The 19,939-nt window shown below is 43.2% G+C and overlaps 3 protein-coding genes across 3 annotated transcripts in view; 1 reads left to right on the top strand and 2 right to left on the bottom strand.

Moving 5' to 3' along the window:
- The first annotated feature begins 3,414 nt into the window (after nt 1-3,414).
- The window catches only part of mgp (matrix Gla protein), a 44,481-nt gene continuing 27,956 nt past the window's right edge, over nt 3,415-19,939 (top strand). Inside the window, exons 1-2 of the mRNA XM_079565184.1 lie at nt 3,415-3,737; nt 12,788-12,958. The gene's annotated coding sequence lies outside the window, so the exon portion shown is untranslated. The remainder of the gene's footprint in view (nt 3,738-12,787; nt 12,959-19,939) is intronic.
- Nucleotides 5,564-11,423, bottom strand: LOC306969544 (retinoic acid-induced protein 3). Its single transcript, XM_079565182.1, has 4 exons — nt 11,235-11,423; nt 7,336-8,447; nt 5,888-5,943; nt 5,564-5,709 (listed from the first exon to the last, which is right to left on the bottom strand). The coding sequence occupies exons 2-4, from the start codon at nt 8,405-8,407 to the stop codon at nt 5,632-5,634; spliced, it is 1,206 nt and encodes a 401-aa protein (XP_079421308.1). The 5' UTR covers nt 8,408-8,447; nt 11,235-11,423; the 3' UTR covers nt 5,564-5,631.
- On the bottom strand, nt 13,035-14,853 carry pde6hb (phosphodiesterase 6H, cGMP-specific, cone, gamma, paralog b). Its single transcript, XM_079564906.1, has 3 exons — nt 14,787-14,853; nt 13,600-13,749; nt 13,035-13,524 (listed from the first exon to the last, which is right to left on the bottom strand). The coding sequence occupies exons 2-3, from the start codon at nt 13,734-13,736 to the stop codon at nt 13,407-13,409; spliced, it is 255 nt and encodes an 84-aa protein (XP_079421032.1). The 5' UTR covers nt 13,737-13,749; nt 14,787-14,853; the 3' UTR covers nt 13,035-13,406.

The raw sequence follows: 19,939 nt of genomic DNA on the forward strand, positions 1-19,939 counted from the left end.
AATGTATATACTAAATAAACTGTTTGGTTTTTACAGCGGTTGCCCTCTGGTTGTCCTTATTACCTCCAATGGCCGGTATACTAGGCTCACGCATACGCCGCTTATCGGGAGCAGCTAGACCACATTCCCAGATAGACGAGGATTTTCAGGCTAGAAACCATTCTGTTATTTCCTTCCCATGATTGTCTAAGCCTTATCGTTTTTTTTCCAGTGTTATGCTGAGCTGAGATTGTCCAATCAGGAGAGAGAATGCCTGAAATAGTACGACTCTCCACTGTTAGATAAAGGAGCAGGGGATTCAAACAGAGAGATGATGTATCTGGGCAGATCCACAAAAGGGCCCACCACCTAGATCAGTAGTTCTCAACCGGTGGGCCCACATATTAATAGAAGAGTTCATTTGCAATAACAGATCAGTGCCATTGAAAAAACTCAACGCAATCTTGCAAGTTTCTCTTTACATAGCACTGTTCTTCATCACCAGGTCTGTTTGGGTCTTGGCTTAGACTGTACAGACTTCTATTACTATTGAAGGTGGATCCTGAAACTCGACAACTGCTGGTCTTCTAGATATAAACGTGGAATTTTAGAATCATGAACTTTCTTAATTTCTATTTATCAAAATGTGTTTAGAACTTTAAAGGTGAACTCTTGACCTTACCTTAAACCGCTGTATGGGTGCCTTTATTGTCCCTTCAGGACGCCTAGAGCAGGGTTGGGCGTTTTTTAAAGCCATTCCGTGGGTCCAAAAAACGTTTTTTGCCTTGCTGTAATCAATGTCAAATTGTCTATTTCTATCTTATTTTTGATCAAAATCACTGTTTCAAAGGCAAATCCAAGGCTCTGTAAGCTGCTTTTTCAATAAGGGAGGGAGGTAGGGGCGGTTTCTCATCATCGCAGGAGCACATGGGCTCTGTTAACTAGTAAACAATATTGAAAATTCCAGCCACGCCGTATGTCCGCGGGTTTTCTGCGCTTTTCAGATATTTTTGGGCAGGTTTGGCTGCACAGACCTGGCAACCCTGGCTTAGAGGCCACCTAGGATGCCTAGGATGCCTAGGTGGCATCCTAGGCATCCTAGGGTCCCCTGTCACTATAATAGAAAGTAAAGGCACCATGTTAACCTCTTAACCCCCGCCTTAACCAAGTGCATTTTCTCCTCCTCAGCTTTACCCAAATCTAAAAGGTCACAGCCTATAGGCCAGTGTAACGCCTCATTTGAAAGACCTACAAATCTCATCTGAATTGATCTTTTTATTTGAGTCGTTGCCATGTTGTTGCATTTTCATCCTTGTTTTCGTTTCTTTCTGTTGCTGTTTTGACTTTTTTTTTTAAAGGAGCTTTTAGATTTGGGTAAAGCCAAACTGGAGAAAATGTGCACAGTTGAGGCCAAGCACACTTTGGATGAAAAGTTGCCTTATGCACCTTTAATGGCTAACTGAGTTTTGCCTCTCGCGATGTTTGTACGTTTTAGATCTCATGAGCTTAACACTTTATCGGAGCCACCCTCGACCAAATAGGAAATACTTTGCGGCAGCTTATTTACAGCACATTGTGAGCTCTGTATTGCCTTGGCGCTTCTGCAGCTTTACCGCCGCCGTCCAGGAGAAAACTCTTCGACCCAATCTCTCAACTTTTCCTCACTGCTGTGCCCGCCACCGCCCAGGGGCCCATTTCTGGAACAATCTTTAATTGCATCTGGAGCTAATGGCCGTAAATGGGTTGGATGTGACGGGAAGTTTCATATCCCTGCTAATTGCTCCAATGCACGAGAGGCCAATTGGCAATTTGATGGCACGCGCTGGCTGTGTAATTGAAGGGAAGCCTAATTGGAGAATAGATGGAGGCCTCTGTGATTAGAGCCACACGTGTTAAGTCTGCAGGGAGAGGCCTGACCTGAAGATGGAGGGGTCACTAAAGGTCACCGCAAGAACAGAGACTTACAGCAGCAGCCGAACGATGTGAATGAACTCAACCACTGTGGTTCACTGAAGCCCGGCCTCGTCTCACATGATGTAGCTGAAATATACTGCATTTTAAATGGGAAAGTTGTCTCTTTACTGTGCACGTGCTGGTTTACAGAAGCGCTAATGCTCATAAATAGTGACCCCTGGTGGCCTCTTGGGCACATTTTTCAGATTGACGTTTGCAGTCATGGGCAGCACAATAGGTAAGCGTTGCCATTTCTCACTATTATTCAATCATCACGTTTAAAACACGGTAAAGAAGATGCAACCCAGCCGTAGAAAAAAGGTAAAATAGCCTAAAAACCAACAAAAATGGAAGCAAATTGTAATTGTAAACACGTCATTTATTATAGGCCTGATTATTTTTTATAACAAACAATGAAAGAGGAGGCCACAAAATTACAATGCTAGTTGTGGTCCAAACTCATTCCTAACTTTCCTAACCTACTTGTGGTCATACCGCCTTTGCGATGCCCAATCCCGTCAGACCTTGGAAGCTAAGCAGGGAAGGGCCTGGTCGGTACTTGGATGGGAGACCGTTTAGTAACACCAGGAAGCCTAGCGAATGTAGTGTGTGAGTGGTGGTGGTCAGAGGGGCCGATGGCGCAGACTGGTTGCCTCGCTTCCATCAGTCTACCCCAGGGCAGCTGTGGCTACAATAGTAGCTTACCACCACCGGGTATGAAGTGAATGAATAGTGCAATGTAAAGCGTCTTTGAGTGTCCAGAAAAGCGCTATATAAAACCGATGCATTATTATTATTATCACAGTTCTTCACAGGGACGTGTTTATAGTAGGGCTGAGCGATATGGACATTCCATATCTCGATATTTATGCCAGATATCTCGACATCGATATAACTATGGTTTAGGGGAAAACCAAGCATAACAATAAAGAGTGCAGTTTTATTGATGAAAATCTATATCGTTTATATCTTGCTCTTTTCAATAGGATAACGATATATTGTCACTTGTTCGATATTAATATCTTGAATGTTCATATCTCGATACTGATACGATAACGATATATCTTTCAGCCCTAGTTTATGGGCACATTTCACAACTCACAGGGTCACTTTTCATGCTCATTGTTACAGAAATGCTAGAAACTCCCCTGCAGGTTCATAACATTGTTCCAAATGCTTTATGACTAGATTTTTCTTACAAATGTCTCTGTTTACAATATTCTAAGGTGGACAAACCAAATATTCCATTACTAGAAAAGTAAACCAGGTATAGTGCCTTTAATGGACAATCCTAAAGCTTGCCTTGACCCAGTATAAAGACTGTATTAAATACTATAATAGAGTATAGATACATGTGTTTGCATCCTGTAATAATCTTATTCATGAACCTTTTTGTTTAATATTCATATTTATTACATCAAGTAACCAGTGATGATAAACAATCCATTACATTTACATTAAACGTGTAAACATGTACAGTATAATTACATTCTACATTCTTAAACAGGTTATTTATTGAATGACTTAGGACCTGCCACTGCGCCGCACTTTTAGATCACGGGTTTAAACGCACAGAGATGTTAAATCCGTGGAGATGGTAGCCTCCCACTGGGCTGCCATGTCCCCTGCCATCTCATCTCCTCTCTCTCATGCTCTGCTCAGATGCCTCTCGTGAGCGCAGCAGTTTGGCACCTCTGGAGTGACAGTTTCACGCCCTCCTCATCACCTCGGGCCCATTATGTACCATCTCACAAGGCACTCTCCGCGTCCCTTTGAGCACCGCTGATGTGGATTTGCCGCCCGAGGTAAGATCCAAGCGCATCCAGTGATGAAACTCCAGCGCGTGACTCACTCTGGCTTTTCATTCTTCTTCTGGACCGACATCTTGCACCGGCAGATTACAAATAACATCACACACAAAACCGCACAAATATTTACACTACGGGGAAAATGAAACAGGGAAACATATTTCGGTGCCAGCAACCTTTAAGCTTTAAGCGCGTGAGTCAGCGGCTTCTTTGTGAACGTCTATCATTGTTCAAGTCTAAGATTAGTTTGGCCTGATTTTTTTCTCAATATGGACTCTTATTTAAACGGATGAGAAAGCTACAGTGGTACAGAGCTGCATCCTTGTCTTAAGGGCACGGTGGGGCAGCGGTTAGTGCTCGTGCCTCACAGCTCGAAAGTCCCGTGTTCGAGGCCTTTCTGTGTGGAGTTTGTTCTCCCCCTGTCTGCGTAGGTTATAAAAAACATGTGCAATAGGTTAATCCTCCAGCCAGGTGTTTCTGACCACCAGCCTGACTCCACATCATGGATATGGGTCTCCGAGCGCCAGCCCACGCTGGCAGCTCACTGCTCCTACAGGTCGCCCCATGCAACACTGAGGATGGGTCAAATGCAGAGAACTCTCTACAGAGATTAATACAACTTAACTTAACTGTTTTTACCACTTTTGTATCAGTAAAAGTGGGGATAGCATTAGTCTAGACTCTAGACTATGATTTAATTTGTATTACCAATCATGTGTCTTTATATTACCTTTTATAGGTAACCAAAGCCATCTGCTGCTTCTGAAAGTCCACACTTCACTTTGATTGGTTAAATCTGTGTGTCACTCACTTAGAGTGCGCCGAGATTGACCAATTGGAGGAGGAAAAGTGACTGTATTTGAGCTGCATTGTTGTATTGATCAGGCCGTCCATAATATGGGACCCAAGAGTTCCTTTGAGAATATTATAAAACATGTCCTTTATCTTCATCTTGCCCTTAAACGGTGGCAAAAGGTGCTGTGTCTCACCTGTTGTTTTCCTGCTCAGGTGTCTTTGTTTACTCTGGGATTTTCATATAGATGGGCGTTACCTCACCACGGTTTTCAATGTGGCTCGACTGAATCATGGCCCAACATCAACGGCCATCCACAGCTTGGTATAATTATGGCGTATTAAGGAACGGACTTAGAGGTTGCACAATAACAAGGATAATGTTGTAAAGAAATGAAATGATAAATGTTTCTGAGACGCCCTAAATGTCTGACATTTCACCGAAGCAGTTTCAAACAATGTTAATTTGTTTATTGTTTAATGGTTTAATGTTAGGATTAGGAATTGGGATATATACCGGTATGGTTTAATTAATACATATGGCAGTCTTGGGGTCAGGGTTTGTTTTAAAAGGGGGGTATTTGCGAAAATTGTTCTCTTGTTAAAAACATATCTGAAGTTGTGTTTCGAGCTGCTAGCACATCTTTGAATTATCTTTGGATCTTCACCGGTGGCTTAATCCTCTCATCAGGGAGTAGAAACGTTTGCCATAACTTCACTACAGCCACGTGGGCCACATAGTATTTGGTTTTTTTCACTATTGACACGGCAGCAAAGGGAGCAAAAAAGCATATTACCTGCTCTTTACCAAAAAGAAAGATAAAGAAGAATAATTAAATGCTTTTCTTTTGATTCGAAAACACAACAAAGATGTAAACATAACAATTACAGATGGTGTTTGTGCACGGTTTCTCTGGTTGTATTTGACTTAATCCTGCTCTGGACGAAATGCCAAATATTTAGGGAGTCCCAGATCTTTCTATCCAGTTGTGAGATGAGGCTTTAAAATGTCTTAAACTCTGGCGGTCTCACTCACGTACTATATATTCACATACTATATCTTCTAAATCTTTAGTGGAAAAACAGTCTAGTTTTGCCCCTAGTATTCATTGTAGGGTTCCTCATAGTTCGTCGTTTTGGGGCGTGGGATGGAGTAATCTTTGTCCGGGTCAATTTCCTGCAACACAGAGGCATGTGACATCACACACTAGACCTGTCAAAGCTGTTATATCCGTAATAAACGTGCCTCGCAATCTATTTTATCATACGACTTAGGCCTAATCGTCTCCGCTGCTAAAAGGTCAGCTCTTAATTACTTTGAGAGAGAGTATTAATGGTGATACTTTCTTACTCACTGTCATGGAGAATCCCGACTCGTAGGGGGAGCGCAGCGACGGCTCCGTCCTCCTGCCTGAAGGGACAGGCGCTGCAGTTAGTTCATTATCGCTTTTATAAGCTGTTCATCATAAAGGCCACACTCAGAGCTGAGACAAATTGCACTGGCCCTTCATCATGTAAACCTACCAACGATTTTCAATTCACTAGGGCGAGTAGATACAGCTTGATCAATGCGCTCGAACAAAACGGGAATTTCAAGCTTCGCCAGCCCCTTGGGCGTCTCCCATGGATCATCGTTTGTCCCGCACAACATTTAGCCTGCCTACACATGAAGGGATTTTGAGGTAACCACTTTCGGCACTCAGCAGGGTTCCTTTTCTGCAATGATTTTTAACCAAATGCACCTGTAGCCCCAGGTCAAAACGGAATTGAATTGTTACACTAATTTCTTAGATTTTGTCTTTAACTCCACTTTAATGCGCATTTAACGCTGCCATTTGGCAAACTGAACGACATCAGCTTTTAGGTATTTATGGTAAACGCTTCTATTATTGTAGTTGCCCTTAAGCTTGGTTCACATGCTTTCTAATGAGGACCTCAGTTCACCTATAGACGAGCAGAAAAACATGTGGTCTGCTGAGCATGTCATGGTTAGATGAGGTCAAACCAGTACAAAGCAGCCGCTGCCTAAAGAGGGGAGTCACTCTTCACTTTTGCATTACTGAGTACTGACTTTTACTGTATTTTTTTGGCTTGTTTGTCGGTGGCGTATGAAAAGCGCTGATCTTCCCCTTAGCAGGCACGGGAAGCCCTGCGGAGGCAAACTACTGTGCGCAAACAATTCCAGTCTTGCTAAATCTAAAAGTGATTTCACCAAATGAACAAGTTTGAAACATGCTGCTTAAATGGGTTCATCTAAGCTTTCCCTCCAAAAGCCGGAAAAGTGGAGAGAAAAAAAGTCCCGCTGACTGTATGTGGACACATTTTTAGATGTGTCGATCTGCGTTTTGTCAGCAGTTTGCCATTTCACAGCAAGAGCCTGTAAAGATGTAGGCTAAGAATCAGGTTTTTATTGAACTGATGGTTTTAGGGAAGGGTTTCAAGACGTTGTAGCTTAATTCAGAAAGTGGACGTGTCATTCAATTTCTACATTTATGAGATCTTAGATTGCAATAATAGCAATTTTCAGTTTACAGTTTTCAGTACAAGTTTAATGCTTTTTCTGCTGGTATTTTAGTTGCAGACATTTTACTGTTCTTTAGTCCTGCACTCGTTGGAACTTTCTCTTGATAAGTTTGCACTTTGAAGAATAAAAGGGATACTGTTTTGAGGTAATGGAGCGGGAGGTGAGCTGAGGTTTGTTTTTGAAACGTCTATCTCTAACAATGCACCGAGAAAGCCATTTTCTGTTACATCGCGCTGCCTTAATGCACTAGTCCCATTTTTCAAACTAGAAATCCCTCACCCCTTCTGTCGCCTTCATTCTCAAAGCTGCCGTTCTCCTTGCCTTCCTTGGGGCTGTTGAGTCCCGGCGTGTCGGCGTGGGGGCTGGTCCAGCCCGCGAAGCTCAGGGGCGCGTCCTTGGCCCTGTCCACTCCCCTGCACAGGAAGGCCACCTGGGACAGCCCGTGGCCCATCAGGAGCACCCACCCGTTGGACACCAAGGCTATGCTCAGCACCGGATCGTCCCAAAAAGGTCTCTTCCCGATCTCGACGTTCCCTCTGGTCAGCATGACGATCCACACCACCCAAATGGAGGCGGACAGTATCAGCGTGAAGGCCAGAAGCATGGCCTGAATGTTTGCATGTTGGTTGGAAGGTCCGGAGTAGCTGTAGCTGTACGTGATGCAAGACCGGCACATGAGATTGAGGGACAACACCAGACTTATGGCCAACAAGCACAGGACGTAGATCAGCAGCATCACAAACTCTTCTTGGCTGTACTGGCACGGCTTCCCATCCCGCACCAAAACGATGATCAACCACTGCGTCGCAATGATGACCTGCACTATGAAGAGGCCCAGAGCTACGCCGAACTCCCCCCAGCCTCTAGCGGCCGCGAATCCCATCAGTGCCAAGCAACGGGCCAGCAGGCAGGAAAACGCCAGCGAGAACAGCACCCCGAACAGGAAGAGGCGCGTGGGGCAGGTCTGAGGGGTCAGCCGGACGATGAACGCAAAGGTGATGGCGAAGATTCCAGCCGTGGCCAACAGGAACATAGACATACAGGCCACAGTGCCACCGATGTTGTTGCTTTGCTTCTTCGCGCACATACACATGGACCAAATGATCAAGCCGGTCAGCAGGCCCAGAGAGAGCAGGAAGCCGGAGGTCGCCAGCGTTTCCAAAACGATGCCCCACGCGGCTCGCCGGTCGCATAAATACTGATACACGGGGTCCAGCCCTCTCTCGCAACCTCGGATTTTCGCCGTCTTGTTTTTGGACTGATTTGTTGTTGAGCTGTTTGACTGGGACAGACATATTAAAGGCATCTGGACCACGAGGAGGAGGAGAGGGAATATGAGTCGAGGCGCCATCTTTAGTTTCCCTCTTGAAGACCTTTGGATGTCTGTCCGCCTAAACAAAGAGAAACATATGAGTACATCTGTTATTATCAATTTACGCAAGTCATATAATCAATGCAATCGTAGGAAAACCAAATTGACTTCGATTTATTCATTTTGAAAAGAAGGGCTATGTACAATCCATACACGAGATGTGACGTACGTCGCTATTCATATCCCCATGTGATGCTATTGATAGAGTTGCAAAGGAAATGAATCCAGTAACAGTAATAATCTGTTCCAGTGCTGTTGTATTTCACAAATGTATGGATCTCTTTCAAAAATACAGTAAATACATGACTGGTCAATCACTATCCTTTGCTGAAAGCATTTAAATGTGACCACTGCATTATGAATAATCAAACTAGGCTCTTCCATGGAAGGAATAATAGCTCCATTAGCCAAATGTGACTCAATAAACATGGCATTGTGGTCTATGATGGATAAGTCATAAGTGCCTCACGGTTAGCCATAAATGTGTAACTGCTTGTACACAACCTTGTCTACTTTGCAAGACCTTTGCTGTATTTAGGGCGTGTTCAAAAAGTATCAAACCCCTCTTTTTATTCCTTTGTTATTATGTTTAAGTTGAAACTGAAAGTGTTCATTTACAAGTACAAAAATGGCCTGTTGCTTCATAAACACAGGACCGGAGGAGGAGAAACAAGCTGCGAGATATTAGAGGTGAAAGCGGGTCACTGCCTGCAGACGAAACTAAAGGATCCCTGACAGCTGAAGAAGACGGCGGATAAACATGTCAGAACAGAGAACAGCACAGAGGAGCGAGAGAGAGGGGGGTAGCATTTGGATTGAAGGGTTCATCAGCAACATACTGCTTACTATCACCCTACATCATAAAACCACACAGGCTCGTCGCTAATAATCCCGGTCACATGAGCCTCGATGAGTAATAGTCTAATCCGGTTCTGCTCAGCCTTTAAATAAACTTTACTAAACGGCGAATGAGTTTGCTGCGTGTGTTAACAGCTTTGGGTTGTGATTGGCCGAAAACTCCCCATGTAAACAAAGGTGGAATCTACTACATTCATTTCAACATAGCTTTGCAGTGTGTTGAAACCAATAGTGTTCTGGGATCAGAGAAATCATTCTATATGAACAGCATTAAGCAGGAATATGTACACTTTTATGTAGTTATGGTACATTAAGTAGACATACCATGCTTTTTTGTGCCTTATTAACCTTTGCTTTGGCACCTTGGCAGTATTTCCCAAGCTTCATTCTCTACATCCAGGTTAAAGCAGTACTAAGTAACTGCAGGTGTTTTTTTACTTATGAATTGTCCATGAGAGTAAATGCTACGCTGGCAGAAAAGACAAATTATCTCCATCTTACACCCCCCGCCAATCATCCCATTAACGCTTGTATTGCCCCCAGAGGGACTAGGAAAAGGATTTGTTAAGGTACACAAGTTCCTTAGTACTGCTTTAAGAAACAAGTCAAATATGTTTGGAAAAGACATTTGATGAGTAAGGACTGCATCTTGTTTCTTGCTTGGAGCCCCACTGACGGAAGGGGGAATGAACTATCGTAAAATCAAAGTACAAGTTTTTAGCCAATGGCATGCTAGCATATTGATGGTGCCGTGATAAATGCATTCTGAACGCCGAACTCAGAATGGGTTCAGTGATTGTTTAAGGGCTTTAAAAGCACTTCTACAGAAGAAGACCCAATTAAACAGGAAGACAGAATCACTCAAAGCTGCGTGAATGAAGTGAAACACAGCTGCAGGTATGCTGTTGACGAGGAAATAATGCTATAACATGGTTAAAAGCTCAAAGAAGGCCACGTGGAGGTTTGCAGTTTATTGTAACATGTAATTTTCCACAGAGACTTTCACAGAGGTTTCAGATGAATCTCTGAACTATATCCTGAGGGGACTTCTAGGCTACTATTTCACTTACAGACCATTTCTGTACCACTTAGGCTAGTCTAGCGAAGGGAAGCAAAAGTGACACCGATTTGTAAACAAGTTGAATGTGGTTTGCTTTTTGCAAATGTCCAAACGTTGACTACACATACAGTGGGTCTGGGTAATGCTCATGCTCAGTCAGTGCTACACAAAATAAAGGCAACAATTTATAATGAACAAGGAGTTGCAAAAGTACTGAAGGCCTCTTGATATATATGTGACACTTCATGTAGAAAACGCAAATAATATTCGGAAATTAACTTTGCTAAACAATAGCAAGTAAGTGGCTATAACAGTTGAACACAGCCTGGCAGAGTTTATCACGTAAATGATGGGTAAATCCTATTCATCTCTGCCTCTTCAAGCGTAGCTCCACTCTGTTATTTGCATTGTTATGAAGATGATGGTTATGGCAGGAGAGATAGTAAAGTGCCACTTTCTTCAGCTCACAGCCGCAGCGCTTTGTCTCAGACAGTGATTTGCGGATGACCTTTATTGGCCTTTCACTGGAGGTGATGCACTCAATTCACTGTTGCTCTTTGTGTGAAATGAAGTGGCAAATCTGGTTAATTTCATGAGGGAAATTCTTTATGGATACTCTTCATTCAGCTATTTATAACAATCAGTAAGCGTCTCGAGCTGAATTTTAAGCAGTTACTGCCTTGTAACATTTATGTGTAATTCTACGTGGCACCTATAAACGCATCAGAATACTTAATGTGAACGTAAATTGAGTGTTTTACATCATGATACCTCAATTGGTTTAACTGCTTAACTGTTTCATTGCTAATTTAATCTGATTATCACAACACTATCCCGATCCCAAAGTTGAGAACCAAGTCCATTTCTTATATTACAACTCTCACTCACCTTTAATCCCTCTGTAGTTTAAACTCAATCTAGATTTTCCCCGGATAATCCCAAAGTGTGACTCTCCAAGGGTGATAATCTCTGTTTCTCCTCTTTATCCCGACCATGTGTCCATTTCTGTGTCGCGGGCTGGAACCAGGAAGACGCTCTGACAAGGGAAGCCCCGAAGAAACGAGATATCTAACCAAGCTGCCTCCACCTCGCCCACATTTCCATAGACAGGTTTGGTAAGAGCGCAGACACCGGTGCTTGGTGTTTACTCCTCCCTCCCTCCCTCCCTGCCTGCCTGCCTCGTTCGAACATAGGTGGGGCCCTTACACCTGGAGAAAATGACACTCTCTCAAACATGCACACCTCCCTTTTACCCAATCCAAAAGCCCCGTCCAAATTCCTGCAGATAAGACGTGAGGTATTCCTGACCACTTCCTTGAGACAGTCCGATCATTCTCGTTGACTCATCAAAATGTTGGTGCCGTTTCCATAGTTACCTGTAAGCCGGCGTTGGAGCCTTGAGGGAAGAGTTACGTCAAAACCGCTTCTCCCTATTGTCTGGTGCAAGCCTCTACACAGCCGGCTCATCTCATGCCTGCACTTGCACTGCTGGCTTTATTGGGCGTGTTGCTTTGCTGAACTCATAGCTGAACTTTAACTTGTACCTCGACAAGTTACTTATCGCAAGGATTTATTGTATCTTATGTTTGAACCACAAAAATGTCAGCCTGTGAGCTGCTTTGGGAGGCCCCGTTTCTCCCAGACGTGTCAGATAATACCGTGGAATTCGTGACACTTGACGTCATGTGCTGGCGGCATCCCCCCGGGGGCGCTTCCACATTGTGTTGCTATTGAAAAGAAGCATGTATGAGCGTATATAGGATGATGGCGGCCCCTGTTTTGAAAGCACCGGGAGTCACACGGAGCGGTGAATGGAAACAGTTGCCACATGTCAGCGTTGAGGGATGCTGCCCAGACGCTGCCCAATAGCTTACCTGGACTTAAACTCTCTGGTTTCCATTGCAAAAGGGCCACACCAAAGCACCTCGAAAAGGAATGAGCAATCCATCAAACAGTTTCAATCAGATAACTGCAGCAGGGTTGCTCGGGGCTCTCTGTGCTTAACCGGGAATATAGTGCCGAGAAATCTATTACTTTGAAACTTTGCTCTCTCATAAAATGACTTCATCTTCCTTTCTACTTTCTATTACATGTAACTGCACAAGAGCTGAAAGATGAATTGTGCTCTAAATGTTTCGCAAAGGAAAACAACCTAGCCATCTTGATAAAATGTGTTATAAAGTAGCATTGCAGTGAAAGTAGCCCGGGTTAGAACCAGCTCTGAGGAGAGGAGCCGCGTATTAAACAATTTATTAATGACCATATAACAGCGTGTTTTGTGTAATAGATTATGTGCTATTCATGTTCTTGTGCATGCAGAAAAAAGACGAGCCCAAGTACTTAAAATAAACACATTTTACTGCAGCTATCAGGACACACCATTTGATAGTGCACTCAGCCGGATCGTGCTCTCAACATAAGTCTGTTTATTTGGTCTACAGGGACGTAAGTAAAGCAGAGCCAGGAGAGACTTGGGGCTTCCTCCTCCGAGTGGCGCAGCGGTGCATTGTTGCTTTCACCGTAACAGCTGTTACACACTCTCCAGCATCCCCTGGTGTTCACACCACAAGCACACGACACAGTGCAGTAAAAAGAGCGAGGAAGTACAAAAGGTAAGAAGGTACAAAGGTCTGACTGATATTTACATTTGAATAGATCGCTAGAAGCAAATACAGGCTAGTGTTGACTAGTGTTTTGCTTGAGTCCATTGCTTGAGTTTGGGTGGGTGTAGGGTACGAGGAGGAGGGAAGATGAGAAGAGACTAACGGGATGGAAGGGAAAGGGAACATGGACTTATTTCTCGTCATCATTCAATCATTCATCAAGTGTATACTGTCGGCAGTATTATATACATATGATAATAATATAAAAAATATAAACATCATTACGTGTCCTCTCCACTTAGTGGAGGGCACAGAGGTAGATGAACGAGAGGGTATTAGGGGGCAGCTCACAGCCTTATGTGGCCATGGCTTTGGGATGAAGGCTGGACAGGGTCACATGGAGGGCAGGGTCACATGGAGGACAGATTCGAGGCGAGGAAGGCAGGAGGCAGCAGCTTTAGATGATGCCGTATTTGGCCAGGTCGCTCAGCTCCATGTCGCCGAAGGCCTCCCATGGGCACACCACTGTGATGTCTGTGCCCAGGCCCTCCATGCCGGGGATGTCATCACCGAAGCTGCAACCGAACACAACAGAGAGGTTACATATAATGTCTGGGACTGCTCTGAAAAGGCTTGTGCTGTGCCCTTACCCCTTCTGGCCTGGCTTGGGGGCCTTGCTCTTGAAGGTACGGGTCTGCCTCTGCTTGAACTTGGGTGGGCCCTTCTTGGGTGTAGTGGGGCCTGCGGATGTTGCCAGGGCACTTCCTGCTGGTGGTGCGGCGTTCATTTCTGTAGAGACTCTTTAAGAGAAAGGCAAAAACAGGCCCAGGTTAATCTGTGATTCTGAACACATTCTCCTCTACGGCCTTTTCAGCCCATCACTCCCCTGGCCTTTGCTAATCCTGTTTCCCCGCTCTCTAATCAGCGGAGACTCTGCAGATTAACGTGAGGATACTTAATCCCACTCAAATCCACAGCAGACTAATTATGCTTCTTGACAACAGGTCTGACGCACAGTGCAACCATTTCTGTTTTTGTTGCGGCTTTTTTGAACAACTTCTTAGCCTCTGACCTTTCCGTTTGTCAAACATCACTGCCCACATGCACGTGATCTTCCTAACCCTGACCCTACATGACTGGGTGCTCCTCTAATCCGGCCTCCATGCAATGCTACGCAAGTCTCATGTATGCACATCAGGAATCTCCGGCAGCGTTGCTCCAGGACATAGCGGTGCTGCAGAGACGTTGTGATCTCTGTGCTCATTAAGAGATCTATGAAGTCAGCCCAGCGTGTTATTAGCCATCTGCCGTCACCGTGGCTGCTCTTCAAGGCAATCCTCTTTGCAGCAGGCATTAGAGCACACACCTGTTTGCACCGCTCACCACTTTGCTTTGCACCAGATCTGTCATTCTGAAGAGATTGTACCATTTGACAAAACAAACAGTTCAAATCTGGCTCAAATCACAGCCTTGGTGATTGGTGTTTGCCCTTTCGAAGTTTAATGACAAATTAAATAAAACAATATAAATGCATAACATCAACCCGTGCTAAACAGATATTGAACTCAATCACTGACTAAACCAGCATTAGACAGAACATAATAATAGCTTGAAATGTCTGAATAAATAGGAGCAGGTCAAAAACAATGCAACACCCTGAACTTAGTCTACAATATTTAAAGATGAAGCTCTACTGTTATTGAGTTATTGCAAAAAGTTCCAGATTTTGCATTTCATTTCTATTTTTCAATGCTCTTAGTGTTTCCCCTAAAAGTTCTTCAAAGTTGTAAATGTCAGGTCATGTCTAGGTGCTGAATCCCGTCCCGCCAGTGCTCACCTGTTGTCACAGATATCTCAAGAGGCGCCCGCTTGTCACTGCCGTGTGAATAACGCTCCTCTCTCCGTCTGCTCTTTGTATCTGTGATGTCGCCTGCCCTCCGCCTCTTATACTCTCGCCTCTAATCCTTTTACCTCTTGTTTTCCGTCACGGGGTCATCAGCAGAAAAACACTGGTCAACACGAGCACCTCTGCCCCGCCCCGCTGATGTCCTGTGCCTTTTGCTGATGTCCTGTGCCTCATGTCTTGTCCCATCCCACTGGCAGACGGTGTCAAAGATCAATCTGGAAGGATTTGATGGGGCTTATCCGGGTAAAGCCTGAGCATGCCTGCATTTAGCTTGCTTTCAAGGGAATGAATGACCTGCCACATTGGACGCCATGTGAGGGGGGTGCTTCTGGAAATGGCCCATAAAGATGATATTATATTCTGCTCAGTTATGAATTTCCCCTGTTTAGAAGAAAGGAAGTTAATTGCTGTCAGCCATTAGTCAAGACAATTGTTTTGAAACTACATGGTGTTTTAGACCAGTGATTGCCAACCTTTTTTTGTTTCTCATACCCCTCGAGTCGTTAATTTTTACCCTGAGAACGCCCTCCATGAAGGATGCTACTCATTAGTTATATTATGATGGACTCAAAGTTAAAAAGATAATGTGTTCAAGCTAAAATACTCTTAAACCATTTTACAGCAATAAATAAATAAATAAAAACCTTTAGACAGCCTTTTCTAGTTTTCAAATATTACTGTATGTACAGTTGTGCTCAAAAGTTTACATATCCTCCTATTTTTTTTGCTCAAACGTGCTGTTCATGCAAGACAGGATCTTTACAGGAGCAGGAGGCTTTTTGCCAAGAAAAATGGGCCGCTTTACCCTCAGAAAGAATAAAGAACCTCGTCCACAACTACCACAAAAAACACCAAGCTGTCATTGATGTTAAAGGATACACAGTATTAAAAACTGGGGTATGTTAACTTTTGATCAGGGTCATTTTTCATTATGAGTAAACTCAGCCATTTCACCATAAATGGCTTCACATAATTACTAACCATGAGTGAAAAAAAGCGTTTGTTATCTTTCATATTAATATGAAAAATAGTTCTGATTCTGCCAGGGTGTGTAAACTTTTGAGCACAACTGTACATCTGAAATAATTCAAAGTATCTGCGTATTCAAGTGCCACCCAGGCGTCCCCAAACCTATGGATGGAAAATGTTTTTTACCTTTAATCAAAAGTGTGTGGACACGATTATGTCACCAGCAGCACCTGGCTCTGGCCGCTAACCTTATAAGGAGGATTGGTGAACTTTGTTTATTTATACGCTTGCTCATGCTGACTGATGAAATAGCTCTAATTACCTGTTAAATTGAAGAACGTGTTTTGTTAACTTGATATTCTCTGCTACAACAAAATACACACAAAGTACCACCTCATAAACTACTGTGCCGCTAACAGTAAACAGAGACCAAATCCACACGTGCCACATTTAGAGAACCCTTACAGTTAAATGGTTCCATTGGTTTATTCGCATATCATCGTTCATGGACCCATTCTGTACACAGTATAAAAGTTTGGTAGATATTGGTGCATTTTTGAAAGTTTGTACGAGCGTTAGAAAAACTTTGCACATCAATTGCTTAAGGCAGGTTTGTCGGAGAGGAGAGAAAATCCCAGCGTAACACGAATAAAAGTGATAATTCCCGCCGCACACTGCCGACCTTGTAAAAATAGTTTATTTGGATAAATCAATGTTTCATTCCTGAGACCTTCATCAGACTGAAACTGAAATCATTTATGAGCAAAAAACGTATTACCCATGTCCATTTCTCTCTATGAGTGGTCAAAACTTTAAACCTAAATATCTCAGAACTGCTCAGAACGCAGATCAAACCTCGTAACTGTAAGGGGACGTGTCATTGTTTTATGTGGAGTAAACGGCTGCACCCTGAGGAAGCCAGAGATATTACTGATAGAAAATACAAACTACACAAAATAGTGGAAACTGTGCTCGTATTAGATTACACAGCGCTGACAATCTACGTATAGTTAACATCTAAACAACACATAGAATCCATTACCTCGAAGATCCACCCACTGGTTTCCAGATTGGTGTTAATCAAGTGCCTATTTTGGTCTGAGCTTTCATCACTACCTGGAATAGAGTAGAAGGCCCGAACTGTCCTCCTCGATGGCCAAAAGCGGCTCAACGTAACAATGAACCGTGGAATAAGAGTTCAGTGATTTCCATGTGACTGGATACAGCCACCTATTTACAGCACATATATTTCCAAATTCTACTGTAAATGGTAGACACCTTCTGGGCCAAGTTTGTCCCACAAGCCCCTTTTGGCATCTCTTTTATCAAAATACTGCACGTGAACCCATTTTAAATCAAACACACACTTTCTTTAACAAAATGTTGATTTACTACAAAGCTACAAAAGTTGGTGTTGCATGTGAAGGCAACATTATGTTTAAGAATGCTATGGTGAGTTTGTAAGGTAATAGTTGCTGCAGTTTACGTAGAATCTCTTTGATTATGTGCTGTTTGTTTGACCTGTGCTTAGGATCTGGGATTAGCCTGTTTTGACTCAAGTGCAGAGAAACGGCCACATCACTGACGGGAAGTTACATTTTCCCTCAATTCCTCAGATAATCCAAGTAGTCAGGAATGCTCGCTTGGGGTTTGTTGCTAGATATGACTGTTCACATCTGCCGTGCGATTTTTACTGTGCGTTTCTTGTTTGTTATGCGTTTATTTAGCCAATGATCTTCTAGTTGCACTCATTGCTGTTGCACGACCCTCAGCACGGGTCCAGTTTGAGGACAGTTCATTCTAAGCCGGCCATATAGGTTAGTTTAAAGGAGGACAGGAGAGGAGTAAGCCTCTTTAACAGTACGCTGAGATGACTGGGAGTAATACAGAACTGGCCTCTTTAACTGTGGAAACACGAGAGACAAGCTCATGTACAGGATCATACAGCTCATACATTTTTACATTTTGTTGGTTTCTAATAAAACATAACATGCCGCATATTGCCTTACTTCAGAGGCTGGATTTGAACTGATGGCCTTTTAGTTCAAAGGATAATTATTCGATCCAAGATGGAAAGAATGTGTGTGCCTATATTTCACTTGCTTGGCCGATGATTTAGTTATGAGAAAGTACTTTGTTGTTGAAACTGTGAATGTTCTAGTATTTGGAAGATAATAGAGCTTATCTTAAAGCTTTAATTTGATATACTGTATGCAGGGGTGGAGCGTGAGAGGGTCCTGGGGTGGAACTTGCACCCCTTAAAAATGTAAAACTCATTGTTATTTGAATGCTGGGCATATGAGGCGCTTGTAACCTGTCTTGTACGGATGTAGTATTAGCCTTTGATATGAGACTGTGTTAATTTGTCTCCTTCCTGTACCTACTTTGTTTCATTTGTGCAAACATGACTAAGACCTGGCTAATTAGCATACCGCTGGAATGGAGGAGGAATAGCTCTGAGGCAGCGGCGTGTTCTGACACAAAGGCGGCGTTTCACAGCTTGTCAAATGAGAGTAAACATTAGCTAAGTATGACTTGGAGCGCACAGATCCGCTCATTCACCAGCTTTATGGATATTTGTGTGTTTAAAGGAAGGCGGCAGAGGCTGGAATGTATGGAGATTTATTCCTGGTTCAAGTAAAGGATGCATGGGGACCCTCTGTGAGTGTATATGCGCACACTTCGTCTAGACGGCACCGGGGCCACAGTGAACTCTAAAGCATACTCCACACTGAGACTGTTTGCATGGGACGCCCGCTTTAAAACTCCCCTTTCCTTTGTAAAAACACAGAAACCATAAGGATTCACAGTTTTAATCAGTCCAGAGGCACCGGGCTGTTAAACATAAGTGTATTTTGGGAGAGAGTAGAACGCATTCATTAGCTTTAACTCTGGACTGTAATACCTCCGAAAAATCACTAACTATGGATTTTGGCATCTTCTTTCTTCTTATTCTAGAGATACTATTGCAAGTATAGTTTGCACACCATACACGCTTTGTGCAGCAGTCGCCCTGGAAAAAACAAACTGCAGCTTATATTAGAAACTGTAGGCGATGTATATTATAGACCATAAAAAGGCTAATATAAATAAACATGGAATAGATTGCGTTTGAACATAGTTCATTATGTGCTGAGAGAGAGAAGACGTTTGACTTTGTGACTTTTTTGTTTCATGTGGATAGGTCCTGCCATGAAAGATAGGCCACCATTTTTCACTACTGAGATATTCTTACCTAAGCTTAGATGAGTTGATGCGTACCTGTCTGGTCTTTGTGTGTGCAAAACGACCAAAGATGTTGTTAGCATTTAGCCTCTCCTCCTCTCCTCTATGGGGCCAAACAGTTAGAAGCGACTAAGCTCTTCCACGTCTTCTCTATTATAACATGGTTACCTAAGTATTTACACCAGGGGTGAAATTCATCTCCCATGGTGTTTTTTTTTCAATAAATGAATAACAATAAGCTGTGATTTGGACAAAGCCCCAACTTGATTGTAGCTTCATTAATAACACACATAATACACTTGTATTGCACTTTGCAAGCCACAACTTTGCAAGTGACAACTTGTCACAAGTTTCTCAAATTACTACATGTAGTTATTATTCATTCACTCCACACTCGGTGGTGGTAAGCTGTTATTGAAGCCACAACTGCCCTTGAGCAGACTATCCATTTACCACATGGCTATATAATGTGTTGTTCATATTCTGAGCTCTTATTATGTCAGTGCCCTCTGCTGGACACGTGTGGAACTCTTTCCTTTTTTAAATTTATTTAATGTCCCCTAGTGGTTAGAATGAGCATTCTGGTTATTCTGTAAAAATTCATAACTCCGCACTGGGGCTAGAGACTTACTTTGTTTTTTACATACTCTGAATTTATGCTCTACCGAGCTGGGTCTGTATTAAATCATGATCCAGCCCGTGGGCCATATGTTTGACACCCCTGATTTACACGATACAAGTATAGTTACACAAAATCAAACATGTCGATTTTCTAAGCGGATAAAAGGAGTACACGTATATTGTGAGGCATAATAACACCTTAGGAGGACTTCGACGTCCGCTCAGTAATATCTTCACTCCTATAGAATTCTCTGTGCTATACTATAACT

The sequence above is a fragment of the Gobius niger genome (genome assembly GCF_951799975.1).
Source record: "Gobius niger genome assembly, chromosome: 10".
Lineage (NCBI taxonomy): Eukaryota > Metazoa > Chordata > Actinopteri > Gobiiformes > Gobiidae > Gobius > Gobius niger.

Excerpts from the sequence above, each read along its gene's own strand:
- LOC306969544 (XM_079565182.1), bottom strand. The coding sequence starts at position 8,407 with ATGGCGCCTCGACTCATATTCCCTCTCCTCCTCCTCGTGGTCCAGATG. Across the intron at positions 5,944-7,335 it reads GAATGAAGGCGACAGAAGGG|GCAGGAGGACGGAGCCGTCG; the intron begins GTGAGGGATTTC and ends CTGTCCCTTCAG. Across the intron at positions 5,710-5,887 it reads AGTCGGGATTCTCCATGACA|GAAATTGACCCGGACAAAGA; the intron begins GTGAGTAAGAAA and ends TCTGTGTTGCAG.
- pde6hb (XM_079564906.1), bottom strand. The coding sequence starts at position 13,736 with ATGAACGCCGCACCACCAGCAGGAAGTGCCCTGGCAACATCCGCAGGC. Across the intron at positions 13,525-13,599 it reads CCCAAGCCAGGCCAGAAGGG|CTTCGGTGATGACATCCCCG; the intron begins GTAAGGGCACAG and ends GTTCGGTTGCAG.